We start from the raw sequence: 16,628 nt of genomic DNA on the forward strand, positions 1-16,628 counted from the left end.
ACCATTAACTAAGTATATTGTAAAAGACCCTTTAACCACAATACCGACTCGAAGGTCCAGAAAATACTTGCTATTTAATCGCGTGAACGCATAGGCAACCGACTGCATCATGAGTGACCTAATCATGGACCTTAGTCTCTTTAAGCATTGTACACCTGGATTTGGGCAGTTTATCCCAGTCCTCCAGGCAGATCCTGAGCAGTGTCTGGGAACTGCAATCTTCAGATCTCTACATATGCTCTACTGGGTGTAAGTTTGGGCTAACACCCAGTAAGGATCTTTCTTTACTGGACACCAGGTCCCCTTTCTGTACATAGTTCAGTCATCTGATTCCTATTTGAAATATTAACTATTTAAATCTCTTTTCATAGAGAAATGTTGGAATTTTTATTAAATGTTCTTCTTTTTACACCTCATGATGTGTTGGAAACTCGCTCATGAGCTCTCAATGGTCCTTAATTATTGGCTTTGATTGGTTTTACTTTGAAGCCGTTATTATGTTTTGATGTCTAATGATAAAAATCACATGATCAACTTTGAATTATGAAGTTGAATTATCAGTAAATCTAAATCAACTATTAACTCAATGTATTGTTGAATATAATATTGAGTTTGCTTGAACTTATCTTTAGCTAATATCAATCTTCTATTTAGCATCAAGTAATGCCTAATAATTGGCGGGAGTTATAGTCAATGTAAGGCATTGACAATAATGCTAGACGACTCTAAGCATGCTCCTCCAGGCCGAGGAAGATGTGTCCTTTTTGTCAGGCTGATTTATTTTGTGTAGTACGTTTCAACAACACAAAGTGCTTGTTAAAGGCATGACGACAATATGAAAGACATATTCTTAGGATGTGTCGATTGTTGTTTGTGACAACCCAATGCAGCAATATTTTTATGAAGGTTTTTCCCCTCCCCCCTATCTTTATTCAAGAGAATTGTCTTTCAACTTTAGAGCAGGACACTGATTTCATGTTTAGATTTTGTAATGATCTCACATATACCTTACTTCTGCTTAGATATCCTGCGCTCCAGCTTCAGCCCCTCTTACACTGCTTCTCTCCTCTTGTCTTAGATTTTTGTGCAAACAAGTCTGTAGAAATTCTCTATTTTCTCTAAAAAATCTGAATTTGAAATCAATAAATGCTGCTCTCAAACTTAAAGATCACTCTAGGATTAAGATTAGAAGAAATCCCATGCAGTTTCGTTTGTTAATGTTTTTTGTTTGGTTCAGTTCTTTGGTTGTTCACAATTAGCTGTTTCAATAATCACAACAGCTCTGCTAGATAGCTCCTTGCAACCATCCACTGACGCATCCACATCTCCAGCACCGTCACCTAAACCTCAGGGAGAAACTCAACCATGTAATGGCGTGCCGGCGCGCCTTACCGGACGGCATTTCCTGAGCATGCGAGAGAGTGTCTCTGACTGCAAGGTCTGCTCACGACACAAGAGGAAGAGGGTGGAGGAAGACGAGAAGCAAAGGAAGAAGCAGAAGGTGGAGGAGGGGCCAGAGAAGAGAACTGAAGACGAGGTACGCGATGAGAAGGATGAGGAGAGAAAAGAGGAGAACTCGGAAATGAAGGAGTGTGAGCAGAACAGTGGGACAGCGAGGACGCAAACATCATATTACTGTAAGACATGTTCAGGAGAGCCCAGCCTCTGCCCTGTGCCCTGTTTTGAACTCTACCACACCAGACTGATCTACAAAACAGCCCTTGAACTGGAAACACAAGGTAAGCCTTCTGCATAACAGCAGACATCAGTTGTGCTCAAAAAAATTCTGATTTAAATATTATTATTTTTTGAATTTAGTCACTAGCTGTTTTCAGACAATATCTGTATAACTGGGTCTGGACTTTCTCCAGAATTTACCTTTTACACATGAACAACACAGCAGGAGATTATCCCGCTCAGACCCCTTTACAACATCACAGAAATCACCTGTGTTAACGTTGCTGTGGACATCACATGTTTTTGACACCGGCGTCTGCCCTTATCACCAAAAACGTATTATTGTTGTCATCTTTCGTTGCTGTCTTCTACGTGTGTGACTCAGTTGTTTTTCGTCCATAAATATTTGTATTCCTTAATTTATTTTATTTTCATATTTGCATCTGTCACGTATGATACACCATCAGCACACCCACTCACTCGCGGAGGATCTCCTGCTGTGTTCTCACATCGAATAATTTTTACTAGTGAGCTGGCCGGAGAAACTCCACAGAATGTCCAGGTGCTCTCACACAGACAGTTGTGTTCTCACATACAGCCCCTCCAGAGTTCAGTGCATGTCTGAAAACAGTTTTTGTTTGAATCGTGATAACTACAACTATGTTTATGTTATAATAACAGTTAACTACTTTGTGCTTTTTCAAGTCAGCTTCACTGATTTCTTAAGAGGGTCAAGTGTCACCCGAGTTTTTCTCTCCACAGCCTCCTGATTTGCAGACACAAGAGGTCTCTTTATACCCTCCCCATGGACAAAGATTAACAAGCGGATTATGTTCAGATCTACACTTCTTTTGTTACCTCGACTTTCTTTTTTAAGATTTTTTTTTTTTTAAGTTCAACCCAAAATTTACTGACTGCAAAGGCAGAACACCCATTTATTACATGAATGTGCATTGCAAACTGGTAGTGCAGTGAAATTTAGCACTTAAAAGAGTGTTTCTGTGTTTTTTTAACAAACAGAAGATAACCGGTTTTAAGATTCCATTTACCAATCACTGCCTGTCTGCATCCTGCCTTCATTGAGGTTATTCATTTTGTGCGGGGATATTCCAAGTAGTGTTGAAGTGATTGACTAACTGGAGGTTTCACTGAGTAGATTGAAAAACTGTACTGTTTCAATGGCCTACAGAGCATACTGTAATATGTATATATAAGGAAAAATAGGTTTTACCTCATTCTTTAAATGTGTCAAAATCATGAAAATCATTAATCTGATTCACATCATGTTGCATTTATCAAGTGCCCTAAAATCCACAAATACATTGTCCGAGAGATATGTTCATGTTGTGTAAATCGCCTCAGGAAACTAACTGTAAGGGCAAACAAGGTGTGTTTTGAAATATCTCCTGCCCACTGTGTTTCACTACATAACATCTTCTGTAGTCATATAGTCTGGAATCTGGTTTTCATATTTGTGAACGTCATTTTTAGCCTTGTTGCTGTTAAGGTCCAGAATAGATAAAACACTGTTCCACGTATAACAAACCAAATTTGATTATGTTTAGGAAATTAAAAGAGCAACAGAGTCGTGTACGATCATGCGGCTGTATCCAAGCAACTATGCTGCTGAGGTAAATTGTTTTTATAATGATTATTATCACTCCTACTACTACTGCTGCTCAGTAGATTAGGGTGATATTGTTGTGCCAAGACAGTGTTAGTTGTTGAAGGTTGCATGGCAAAATAAACTAAACAGCAGAACAAAGTGAATGCTTGTGTTAGTTTGTTTTAACATTACTCTGTTTATTTTGATTTATATCGAACTGACGTGGCAAAATATAGAGAAGTAATTTGGAACAAATAAAAATGTCTCGAGGAACAACATCTGTCCAGTTTCTTTTATGATGGAATTCCCAGTTGTGATTCAGTATTACTGCCATACTGAATTGATAAGTAAGGAGAAAGATGTGTTTAATTTAATTTACATGACCCTTGTTTCGGCTCAAAATTCTTGGCCTGTTGTCCCACTAAAATCTGAATTCTTTTTTGTCTTTTGTGGCTGCATAAAACAGCTTTCATTTGGATGTTTAGTTCACTTATATGTCCTGTTACACTACACTTCAAGTTTAATGTAAATGTGATGTATGAAAGTTTAAGTTTATAATTCCCTGTTGCACCTCAATAAACCAAGACTAACCTCTGTTCATCCATCTGCTGTCATAGTTGAACTTGAGCTGTATCACATATTTGATGTTTACATCAACCTACTGTCTGTTGTATATTCCTTTATCATAAGTGCAGGTTGCTTTCTTCGCAGTTTTTCTCAGATATGGTTAAGGTGACATGGGATAGACCGTTCTTGCTTTTGTTTGTTTGTTTATAAGTTGTCTGCACCTGAAAAGGGCTGTTTTTGTTTTGTTCAATGCAAAAAATGTCAATAAATTAAGTTTGAGAAAGAATATATATATACTGGGCAATAATTTATCAAGTTTGACTTAATTCACCACATTTCACTTACAAATGGTCTCTCTCATATGGACGATAAACATGCACAATAATGTTACTATGAAATGAGAATAGACTCAGTTGACGGTAAATAGATTGAGATATACTGAATAAGTGAGTGATCATTTCTGATGCGAAACTACTAACATGCACCCCCACATCATGCATACAGATGAGTCTATTATGGTGCATTTCTCAAAACTGTCCATGATCAGGCAGAACGGTGAGACTAGTGATGGAGAAGCAACTCGTTCTGATACATTGAAGAATTGGTTTGTTAACTGTTTAAAGCATTTGATTGCGCTGGTGGTAATAAACTTAACATTCTCGTGAGTCTATACCCAAGCCTTGGTAACAGCAGCATGTGATTCATAAACTGTACATTTAAAAAGCCTTATGTCTGATGTTTAGAAAGTCAGCAGCAGATGATGACATCTGTCGGATACTGGGGACACAAATAGATCTAATGTAAAAGAAACATTTAGATGCAGTTGAGTACTGATGATGACTGGTGCATAGATACATTACTTTATGAGTTATGTGTATAGATACAGATAACTACAGCTGGTTGATAAGGTTTCTTCTGTGGATGATGTTATGATGTTGAGGTTTGTTTCCTTAAGGTGTCATGAAAACTCAATAAATCAACACTTGGCTCATTCATCAGTATTTAGTAGAAATATCATTAAGTGTTATCATTTTGTGAAACACATTAACATCCCCATTGGAGAGGTAAGGTAGCATTTATTTGATAAAAATCTGGTCTTTTTTCTATTTGTGTCTTAACTTACAGAATTTCAGTGATAAGTATAAAATGCAGATATTTAAATCAAATACATAAAAATACAATAAAATGTTGCGCAGGAACAAGAAATAATTGAAGTTCTTATTTAATAAGAAATAAAAGTAGCATCAGTTTTAATGTCAAATTAAACTTTTTTGTATTTTTCTCAATTATGGCTTGAATCGAAACCTAAATAACTCGTGATGATCTTCTCATGTCCTTCCTCCCTCCTCCAGCTCAGTCTTCACCCTCAGTGACCACCTCAGCCAGAGAGGAGAATGTGAAGGTGATATTTGTACCGGTCCCAATTCCGGTCTTCATTCCAGTGCCTATGAATATGTACTCCCAGTACACACCTGTACCGATGGCAATGCCCATTCCTGTATGTAACCGTCACCCTTTACCTTACTTTCACGTTCTGTAACACTTAAAAGTATTCAAAGACCTCATATTGAATCTTTACAGCAGTAAATTAAATGTATAGTCTTGTCTCCCATTGCTTCCAGGTTCCAGTACCCATTGTAGTACCACCTAAGAACAAGGACATGAAAGATGCAGCTGTCCAATCAGAGCCTTGTGATTTGAAGATGGAAAAACACAGTGATCAGCCAGTTTCCAGTGCAGGTGGGATTTTTTTTACATATTTGAGTTCGATGATGTTTTAGATCTTTTTGACAAAGCAAGGAGGCAAACGCCAAAAAACCCTCAGATTCACCTTGTGTGTGTTTCATCTCTGTGTATCTTCTACAGACCAAAGCAGTTCCAGCGCAGACGTGGAGTCACAAGTGGTCGATCCCATAATCCATGAAAAGGAGGACACTTTAAAAGCAGTTCAAGCTGATCTGCCTCTTACTGTAAGTTCAGAAAGGAGTAGAGAGTCTAGTGAACCCCGGCTTGATGTCAAGCCAGAGAGCTCGACCTCAAGTGACCCACCGACCACCAGTGCCGAGCATCAACCTCCCTCCTCCCCAGTGATGGACCTGGAGATTGACTTCCCTTCTGGTGAGATACCGTGACCTGTAAAGTGATTGCCCACCCCAAATCTGCTGAAAAAATGAGATGTAGTTGCTCACTTGAAAGCTCCAATAAATGTACAGTGCCTTGCATAAGTATTCACCCCCTTTGGACTTTTCTACATTTTGTCATGGTATAACCACAGATTAAAATTTATTTCATCGTGAGTTTATGTAATGGACCAACACAAAATAGTGCATCATTTGGAAGTGGGGGGAAATATTACATGGATTTCACAATTATTTACAAATAAAAATCTGAAAAGTGTTGAGTGCATATGTATTCACCTCCTTTACTGTGAAACCCCTAACAAAGATCTGGTGCGTCCAATTGCATTCACAAGTCACATTTGCAAGTCACATAATTAGTAAATAGGGTCCACCTGTCTGCAATTTAATCTCAGTATAAAAACACCTGTTCTGTGACGGACTCAGAGTTTGTTGGAGATCATTACTGAACAAACAGCATCATGAAGACCAAGGAGCTCACCAAACAGGTCAGGGATAAAGTTGTGGAGAAATATGAAGCAGGGTTAGGTTATAAAAAAATATCCAGAGCTTTGAACATCTCTCTGAGCACCATAAAATCCATCATAAGAAAATGGAAAGAATATGGCACAACCGCAAACCTACCAAGAGGAGGCCGTCCACCCAAACTGAAGAGTCGGACAAGGAGAAAATGAATCAGAGAAGCAACCAGGAGGCCCATGGTTACTCTGGAGGAGTTGCAGAGATCCACAGCTGAGGTGGGAGAATCTGTCCACAGGACAACTAGTAGTCGTCTACTCCACAAATCTGGCCTTTATGGAAGAGTGGCAAGAAGAAAGCCATTGTTGAAAGGGATCCATAAAAAATCCCGTTTGGAGTTTGCCAGAAGCCATGTGGGAGACACAGCAAACATGTGGAAGAAGGTGCTCTGGTCAGATGAGACCAAAATTGAACTTTTTGGCCTCAATGCAAAACGCTATGTGTGGCGAAAACCCAACACTGCCCATCACCCTGAGCACACCATCCCAACAGTGAAACATGGTGGTGGTAGCATCATGCTGTGGGGATGCTTCTCTTCAGCAGGTACAGGGAAACTGGTCAGAATAGAGGGAAAGATGGATGGAGCCAAATACAGGGAAATCCTTGAAGAAAATCTGATGCAGTCTGCAAAAGACTTGAGACTGGGGCAGAGGTTCATCTTCCAGCAGGACAATGACCCTAAACATACAGCCAGAGCTACAAAGGAATGGTTTGGATTAAAGAATGTTAATGTCTTAAAATGGCCCAGTCAAAGCCCAGACCTCAATCCAATAGAGAATCTATGGCAAGACTTGAAGATTGCGGTTCACAGACGGTCTCCATCCAATCTGACTGAGCTTCATCTTTTTTGCCAAGAAGAATGGACAAACCTTTCCATCTCTAGATGTGCAAAGCTGGTAGAGACATACCCCAAAAGACTTGCAGCTGTAATTGCAGCGAAAGGGGGTTCTACCAAGTATTGACACAGGGGGGTGAATACTTATGCACCCAACAGATGTCAACTTTTTTGTTCTCATTATTGTTTGTGTCACAATAAAATTTATTTTGCACCTCCAAAGTACTATGCATGTTTTGTTGATCAAACGGGAAAAAGTTTATTTAAGTCTATTTGAATTCCAGTTAGTAACAGTACATAATGGGAAAAAGTCCAAGGGGGGTGAATACTTATGCAAGGCACTGTAGTTGGAAATGCCCGCACCCAAGTTTTAAAATGGAGAAACATCCTCAACACCTGTCACTCAGAAGCGATCTGTTTGTGTTTCTGCAGTATCAGTTGGTCAGAAGTCGACTGCTCCACAGCGAGGAGTGAAGAGACCCAGAGAAGGCTTCTCTGGCCGAAAACGGGTATGTCTCTCCACATAGGTCGACATTGTTTTGGGGTAATATCAGATTAATTTAATTAGCATTTGATATTGACCCTAAAGTCGCTGATTATTAGGCAGAAGTTCTCTTGCTGGCTGCTCTGTGATTCTCTGGCGGAAACATTTTGTTGTGATCTGCTGCACTCAAGTGCTTTGGGAACTGGAGGCTTGGTCCTCAGATCTTAATACAATCTTTAATGTTGTGTGTATTAAGTTGACCAAAAGTTTTACCAATAATGCTTAATGTTTGCCCCCAAAAAGTCAAATTTTCACAGTCAACCTTTCAGTCATTTCAACAATATTCTTTCCAGTTTTCATTGCATAGTTTTGTCTATGCAGGGACGCAGGCGGACTGTTTTGGACCGCAGTGCAGTGGAACCGCCTGCCGCCGCCTCCAAACTGAACCACCTGTATGGGGTTAAAGCCTGGAAGTGCTGGGTCCAACTGCGCAACAAACAGTCACAACAGTGTAAGCCTCAGTTCTCTTTACAGTTTTAGTTTCCTTTATCTCTAACTCGTACAGTGCTGTTTTCTTGTCCTGTGTTAACGCTCCGCAGCTTCTTCAGAATTATCACTTGTCGTTAATGAGTCCAGCTCAAACAGTTCTGAGAATATACCGTCACTTTTTATTGTTTGTGTGCTGAACGTTGTGTGCAGAGCTTTTTATGTACAGTCTGAGGTGCAGTTAAACTAGAAAAAACCTTGACCAAGATTTGATAACTTGGTAAAACTTTCAAATTTAATATGGACTGAATTGTCTTTATTATTGTTCACGTGTGTTGCTTATATACATATATATATGTACGAATAATTTATTTTCCATACATTTTGGCTATTACAGAGGTTTGTTAATCAATTGAAACAATCTTCAGAAGTTTAAGTTCACAACTTAAAAAAATAGAAGTTCTATGATTCAGCTCAATATAAAGCATTGCCTCAACAAAATGAACAATGCTTTTACTTAAATGCCAACTAAGAAGTTCTTCTATGAATGTTGCTGCCATAACAGAGGGCACCACTGCACCATGGCTGTTTGTGTCTGCCACAGTCAAATATGGTGAGATAAAAAAACGAATTTTCCATGAGCTGGGGGCGAATTCGCCAACGGTTTGAAGCAGTACTTCCTATTTCCACCGAGAATACAAATGCCAAGTGTGAAGTGGTTTAGATGAACGGTTCGCGATATATGCCTTCCACGTACAGACAGACAGACGTTTGTGGAATTAGTGGAAAGATGTGTTTAATGGCTCTATTGTAAACTATAGTAAATGTATTTTATGTTCTCTCCACCAGTAGCCACTCTAGTGGATATAAAAGAAGACATCCTTCAATGTGACTCTGCTGAGCTGAGCTTTGCTCTGTCTCGCTTCATCAGAGAAGTGAGACGGCCCAATGGAGAGCCCTACAGCCCTGACAGCATCTTCTACCTCTGTTTGGGGATACAACAGGTCAACACACACAACAATCACCGGTTTCAATTGAGATGCCTTCACTGTGTTCACCACTTTTTGACTCTTTGTGTTTTGCCTCCTCTCTGAACAGTATCTGTTCATGAAGGGCCGCATAGAGAACATCTTCACTGACGAGCTCTACAGTCATTTTGCCGCTGAGATCACCGGGATGCTGCAGTTCTGGAAACCTAAACTACTACCTAGTGGTATGATCACTGAGACTAAGTCACACCCAATTAACATTGATACTATTTATGGTTGGCTTTTTTTCTTAAATATCAATTCAACATAGTTACTATATTATACTCATCTGTATACAATCTGTATACAAATTTGAATTAGTAGAGTCTGAATTCCTGCACTTGTTTCTGACCAGGTGCACCAATCAATATCATTGACTGGTTGATTGAATACATGTGATATAATAGGGGTTGTCATAGTGATGAATTCACAGAGAATTTTCACTGAACTCCCCTCAGCTGGGGAAGTCAGTGGCTGAAGAGCCAGATCATTTCCTCAGCATTTCCCCTGCTTCCTCTTTCCTCCTACAGGTGGTATTGTGTCCTCCCGTGTTGAAGAGTCCTACCTGTGGGAGTGTAAACAGCTGGGCGCTTACTCACCCATAGTGCTGCTCAACACGCTGCTCTTCTTCTGCACCAAAACCTTCCACTTAACTACGCTGGCTCAGCACCAAAGTCTCTCCTTTGTCAACTTCACTCGACGCTCCAAACCCTGCAGCCGAGCTGGAAAGGTCCACTACCTCCAGTACCAGAGAAGCAGCTCTGCCACGCCCAGCCGGGAAGACACAGGTTGTTGGTGTACAATGAAACCACTTCATCCTAATTTATGTCATTAATATTTTAAGTACTGACAGGCTGTGTTTTGGTTTGTCCTGTTATTTCTAGAGCTGCACAGAAGAAGACAGACAGACAATGAGGGAAGCATGGAAATGCCGGAAAATGTCACCAACCCTCTGCACTGTCCCGTCAGACTCTACGAGTTCTACCTCTCTAGATGGTGAGACACAGATTTCTGCTGATAACTCACACTCCCTGGTTAACAACCCGGTGAAGGAAAGTGAACAAACATTTTCTCTGTCCTCTTGCTCTTCAACAGCCCCGAGTCGGTGAAGAAGAGATCTGATGTGTTTTACCTCCAGCCTGAACAGATTGTCCACACACACAGGTCAGAGTCTGTCAAACAAACCGAGTGAGGTCAGATTTCTCCTTCAAGAGGGGGTCACTTATTTACCGGACTTTATTTACAAATCTTTAAAGAACAAGTGAGAGGCCTCATGAGAGAACATGTTTGCATTTCTCTTACATTTGTTCGTGAGATGAGTTTGTACGAACATGACCTGATTTAAAATATATAAATATATACAAATATATCTAGACTTTTTAGCAGTGTCAGAAGTGGAATCAAGAGACTGATATAAAGACAACATTGTTCAATATGAAATGGCTCAAAAAACATATAGCTTATTTTAGGACTAAGATTAGAAACTGGCTCTTAGAAAAGGTAACAGGAATTTGTTGGACAAAAACCTCTGACAATGTTAAACAGTTTCAACATTATTTTTTTTTTGCACAGATTAAAGCTTCGAGATAAAATGTGTTATTTTTATTACAGTTAAAAAAACAAACAATCACAGCATTGATCAAAGTTACTACAAACCCTGTCTAATCAATACAATTTTATGACACACTTTTAAACTAGCTTAATTATTGTTGATAATGATGATCAGTTATTGAAGATTTATGATTCAATACTTGATAGTTCAAAGTAATACAATTATTGTAAGATGATACATTTTTGGGGATATTGAAACACCACCAAGCCATAAAGAAAGACATACTGATAATACAGCTATGGAAATTTTAACTGTTCTGTGTAACTTTGGTTGCACAAACGCAAAATGTCTTAGTGTTGACACCATAAAGCTTTGTCTGACTTTCTCTTTCTCCTGTCCTCAACAGTTCACACTGGTACACTTCTCAGCCATTAGAGGGCGCCACTCTACAGAGCATGCTCACTCGCATCCTGGCCGTCAGGGAGGTGAACAAGGCGCAGGGAGCAGCTCAGCATCAGTCCTCCGCCACCACTGTTGACCGCAGCTTACATTGAGATTAAACCAGTCTGAGTCCACATGAGCCCACACCCATCAGTCCCTTCAGACTGTGAAACGGTGGTGTTCATAATTGGAACCCCTCCACCAGGCTTAGAATGACAGAATAAACAGAGATATGATTAAAAAAAGACTCTTTCATAAAGAGACATATTAAGATCTTGGATAATTGTATTTAGTAACCTCAATGGCCATCTCCTCCTCATATAAATACAAGAGTTTAGACACTGATATCGTCAGTGATACTGTTGAACATGGAAAATGGAAAGTTTAGCAGTGCATTGTTATTGCAGCATTCATCACATGCGGTGGGAATTGATCTACTACCTGTAATGGTGAAGGCCAAACCTGTCAGATGTACCATTTATCACAAGATCAGACCAGTGAAAACAGTCAAAGCTGCTGTGAACAATGAGAGGGCTCTTTTATTGTTCTCATTGTCCCTCTGTATTTGTTCGAGTTTTGACCGGAGCTTTTAAGGCTGGTATTAGTCTTTTAAGGAAAATCCAAACCTGAAAGAAAGACATTTTGAGCAGGTTTGATTTTTCAGTCGTGTGTAGCTACACAAAACTTCACGTCACTGGTTTCAGGTGAAGCCCCTCCGACAGAGATCCATTGGAGATTTAACAAGTTAAAGATTTAATATGTAATTAAATCTGCATCAAATTCATCTCATTAGAGGTGGAAGACATATGTAATATGTTGGTAAATCCATATATATACCAGTGTAACTCTTTTCATGATGAGACTCACAGTGCCTCTAATTTTTTTTCCCTTTATTTTTAACAATTTAGCATTTATTATTTTGTTCCTCTTTTATATTCCTCATTCTTTGTGGCCTTATTTCTCTTCTTCTGTCTTTCACTTTCAATCTTGACATGGGTTTGTTTTGCCTCCAGGGTTTCCTCCGATGCACTTATTGCCATCGTTTTCTCCTCTGGGATGTTATACCCTCTCTTTGTTTTCCTTTTTCCAATTTGTGTTAGGGTTAGGAAATTGGTTACGGAGATCTGACAAAACCAGCACAGAACTCAAATAACCCGAACGCCTGAGGTTTCTCATAATATAACATGGTCTATACGATTAATGGTGTAGCATGGTTCTTATTGATTTGTTGTATATTTGATAAAAAATCATGAAATCTCAAAAGAAATGCTGACCAGAACATCCATGATGTAAAACATATATTACTATGTTGAGATTTCCCCAAATAAATAACCATTTGTTCTTTTTATGTGATGAGAAATACTCCTTTGTTGTTTTTGTATGTTTTGTCATGGAGGCCAATGTGCCTTTACTTTTGTCTCATCCTAACATTGGATATAAAATCCATGTTACAGTCTAGAGGAGATAAGAGAACTACACTTCACTCTAGTGCTCCATGCTAACAGTTCAGCATTCACAGTCTTCACTGATGGTGAGCCATCGGCTGGATTCAGTCACAACATACTGGACACCCTGTCGCTGCTGCTCTCTGAACCGCTCTCAGTAGATTGTTCAGTAAGACAAAGACAGTGGGATGCTTTATTGTCCTGCACAAAATGCTGAGTCTCCATCAAGTCTTACAATTCATCTTATTCCTTCTTTAACTCGGTTGCAAGCTGGAGGATTACTATTGAAAGCATGATGGAAATTAAATGGGATATTGAAAGTGTAAACCTTGTGCATTTTTGAAACATTGATTTATAAAATGTGTCAAGTTGGAATTTGTGTGCGTGTGTGTTTGTTTTAGATCAGTTGAAGTGTGAAAAAGTGAACATGGCTCATTTTCACTTCTCTTTTTCTCCTTGTCTTTTCTCACTGATTGTGGAACTAATATAAAGTCGATGGCTTCAAGTGGTTGCAGAGGATCATATCTGTAGATAGAGTCCATAAATGACTACCTGCTAATTCCACATACAGTTGCAATCAGAAATATTCAACCCTCCAAAGATTTTAAGGATTTATCAATTAAAGTTGACAGAATCTTGCTCTTTGAGCAAGATTCTTGCTCTTTGAGCAAGATTCTGCTTCGGATGACTTCTTTATGAGTTGAGTGATACAGAAAATCAACACGCATAATGCATGATGTATTATTTATGTGTAGCAGTATATTTTGTTAAGATAACCATGTCACAATTATTCAACCCCTATATAATATTGTTGTTTTTAAAGCTGTCTGACAGTTTTTTTGTCCTAAAGTTGAGTTGAAACATTATTAAGCCTTTGGGAACTCTATACTGATCCTTCATTTGCTTCAGCTGTGATGCATATATAAACCCCACCCATGAAGGTATTCAAGGTGAGTTGCAATCATGGGAAAGACAAAGGAGCTTCCACAAAAGCTGAGAGAGGAGATTATTTCATCACACCTGAAAGGCCTTGGGTAGAAGAAGATTTCCCCCAAAAATGATATTCCAAGAGACACAATTGGGAACATTATAAGGAAGTTTAAAACTGATGGAGCAGCTTCGAACCTGCCTGGCCGTGGAAGAAAGCCCAACATTTCATCAAGGACCCTCAGCAACTTAGTCAGAACAACTCAGATAAACCCCTGTGTGACTGCAAGACACCTACAGGATGACCTGATGAAGGCTGGTACAAGTGCTTCAGTGGCAACTATAAGACGTGCACTGAATAAAAAAGGACTTCATGGCCGGCTTCAAGACACACTCAGCTCTTGACCACAAGGAAATCAAAAGTCGACTAGAATATGCCAGGAGGAATTTGGATAAGACTACTGAGTTTTGGGTGACAGTTCTATGGACTGATGAAACCAAACTGGAACTGTTTGGATGTATGGACCAGCGGTATGTCTGGCGTGTGAAAGGCCAGGCTTAGGACCAGAAGAATACCATCCCCACAGTCCAGCATGGAGGTTGGTCAAAGATGACGTTGGGCTGTTTTTCTGCGGCAGGAACTAGCAATCTTTATTGTGTACATGGCATCATGGATTCACAGAAATACCAGGCCATTTTAAAGAGGAATGTGATGCCTTCTGTTGACAAATTAAACCTTGGTGATCATTGGACTTTCCAGCAAGACAATGATCCAAAGCAAAACCTCCAAGTCCACCAAAGCTTGGTTGAGAAAAAGATCCTGGAACGTCCTGGAATGGCATTCACAGTCACCAGATTCAAATTTGATTGAAAATCTTTGGTGGGATTTAAAGAAGGCAGTTGCAGCATGGAAGCCATCAAACATCACTGATCCAGAGGCTTTTACACTTGAAAAATGGGCAAAGATTCCAATCGAGAGGTGTAAGAAGCTTGTCCGCACTTACCGAAAACATTTTTTAGAAGTTATAAAAGCTAGAGGATGCGCCACAAAGTACTGAAGCTGGGGGGTTGAATAATACTGAACATGCACATGTGTTGAAAGAGTTACATTTTTCATTTGAACTTCAAAGTTAAGTCAAATTCTGTTGTCAAAATAACTAGAATACGCATCAATAAATATCTTTTGTTGTTTGATGAGGTTTGTCCAATTTGCAAAGTGGATTCACAAAACGTTAAATATTAATAAAAATGAGGTTGTACATGTCTTCTATGTCCTCAGATAAACTACGGCAGTGGTCTGTAACTGGCCATAATGGCAATAATAGCGGATCCACCTGATCATTTTCATAATTTGATTATTTAAGATCTTCATCATGCCAACAACATACTCTCAATTTAATTTTAGGAAAAACTGACTATAAAATCGTCATAGTAAATAAACCAGGTAGGATGAACACAAATGTTTCTAACTTCACTCTGCACCACCTTGTTCTTGCTCTTTCACAACTTATCCTCCCTGGGTTTAAAACTTGTCGGTTCATTCTTGACTTTGGAAGCAGCAGCTGATCGAAGCATCTGAGCTCAAGGTTGTTAGTTCGTACCCACTAAAGCTGTCAAACTGAATTTGAAAAGCAAATGAGACAGTATAGAAACTGCAAAATCATTCACTGTAAAACTAAAACACATCTAGAACAACACTTTTTAACACTGTCCTGTTCTTTATTTACAGTGTTTTGTGATATTGAGTGTTGATTTAACTTTAATGGCTTCCATTAAAGTGTAGAATTGATTTTAAGATTTCATGCTGACTTTTAAGGCCCTTTTCTGGACTTGCACCTAAGTACATGTTGGATCTTTTGACACAAAAAAAATCAAATTGAATAGATGAAGTGACAGGATGAGGATCAGGATGTTGGACGTTATCAGATTTGCTGCCTGTCAGAATGACCTCATGTGAGGGAGTTGCACTTCACATAACAGGCCTCCATCACTGATTTGAATAAAAAGATATGACATGGATATTATCATCATATGCATATCAATACACCGTTTTTGATAAGAATAGAGACAACACCTGGTCTGGGATGAGATAATCATGTTATTGCTCTGGTGGGCAGAGAGAACCAGCCTGATTCAGACATTTAGGTTTGTCATAGTGGGAAAATCTCAGGTATTACTACTGACTTGTGACAGTGAGCCAGCACACATCTTTCAATTTCCTCTATTATGTCTTTTAAAGTACCTGCCCATCCACAGAGGTTTCTTTACTCCAGTAAACTGCTGCACATTAACACCCAGACACACAGAACTAAGCAGGTTTAGCTTATTGTATAAACGACTTCTGAAATACTGTTGATAGAAATTCTTGAGAGGCAGACTTAACATACCGTGTTCAAGAAGTCATTTGAGGTCACCATGACCTTTGACCAACTAAATCTAATTAGTTAATCTATGAGTCTAGGTGATCGTTGAATGATTGTGGGATAAATAATTCCCTCGCCTGTAATTTGAAAGCTAAGGTAAGTCGTCTCAACAAAATGGATAAAAAGTAGACAAAATAAGGAGTTAGTCAAAAAAAAGCATTTTTTTCTTTAAAAAAAGAATTGATTTAATTCTGCTTTCAAGTGTTTACATTATCTTTCATCAAACATATTTAAACCTGGATGTTGATAAAGCCAAAGAAAAAACAGAGGGATTTTAACATAAGACAAGGACCGGAATTTCCTGAGACTTGTGTATAGCAGTGAAGTAACGTTAACCATTTCAATTTCAACAATATGTCAACATTTTTGGTTTTTCCAGGTAAATGAGGGGGGTGGAGGGGGACAGTTAGGTGATGCACTTGGATGAAACTAAAATTGAAAACATCCATATTCAAAACAGGAAGGAAGAAACACAAAACATGAAGGCAACGGCAAAAGAG

At 39.1% G+C, this 16,628-nt stretch overlaps 1 protein-coding gene across 9 annotated transcripts in view; it reads left to right on the top strand.

The window, feature by feature from the left end:
• LOC128450695 (zinc finger MYM-type protein 4) overlaps positions 1-13,153 on the top strand; it is a 35,409-nt gene extending 22,256 nt beyond the window's left edge. For 6 of the 9 annotated variants that reach the window (XM_053434295.1, XM_053434300.1, XM_053434299.1 and 3 more), the window contains 11 exons: positions 5,203-5,348; positions 5,473-5,590; positions 5,717-5,968; positions 7,775-7,851; positions 8,208-8,337; positions 9,162-9,316; positions 9,411-9,525; positions 9,871-10,128; positions 10,225-10,336; positions 10,436-10,504; positions 11,299-13,153. In XM_053434295.1, coding sequence (XP_053290270.1) covers positions 5,203-5,348; positions 5,473-5,590; positions 5,717-5,968; positions 7,775-7,851; positions 8,208-8,337; positions 9,162-9,316; positions 9,411-9,525; positions 9,871-10,128; positions 10,225-10,336; positions 10,436-10,504; positions 11,299-11,446 — 1,580 coding nt within the window. In that variant the 3' untranslated portion in view covers positions 11,447-13,153. Of the gene's footprint in view, positions 1-1,280; positions 1,740-2,439; positions 4,141-5,202; positions 5,349-5,472; positions 5,591-5,716; positions 5,969-7,774; positions 7,852-8,207; positions 8,338-9,161; positions 9,317-9,410; positions 9,526-9,870; positions 10,129-10,224; positions 10,337-10,435; positions 10,505-11,298 lie in introns of those variants that run through there. The other 3 variants (XM_053434298.1, XM_053434302.1, XM_053434303.1) reach the window with 3 other exon arrangements.
• Positions 13,154-16,628: the final 3,475 nt, after the last annotated feature.

This window comes from Pleuronectes platessa, chromosome 11, assembly GCF_947347685.1.
Source record: "Pleuronectes platessa chromosome 11, fPlePla1.1, whole genome shotgun sequence".
Taxonomy (NCBI): Eukaryota; Metazoa; Chordata; class Actinopteri; order Pleuronectiformes; family Pleuronectidae; genus Pleuronectes; species Pleuronectes platessa.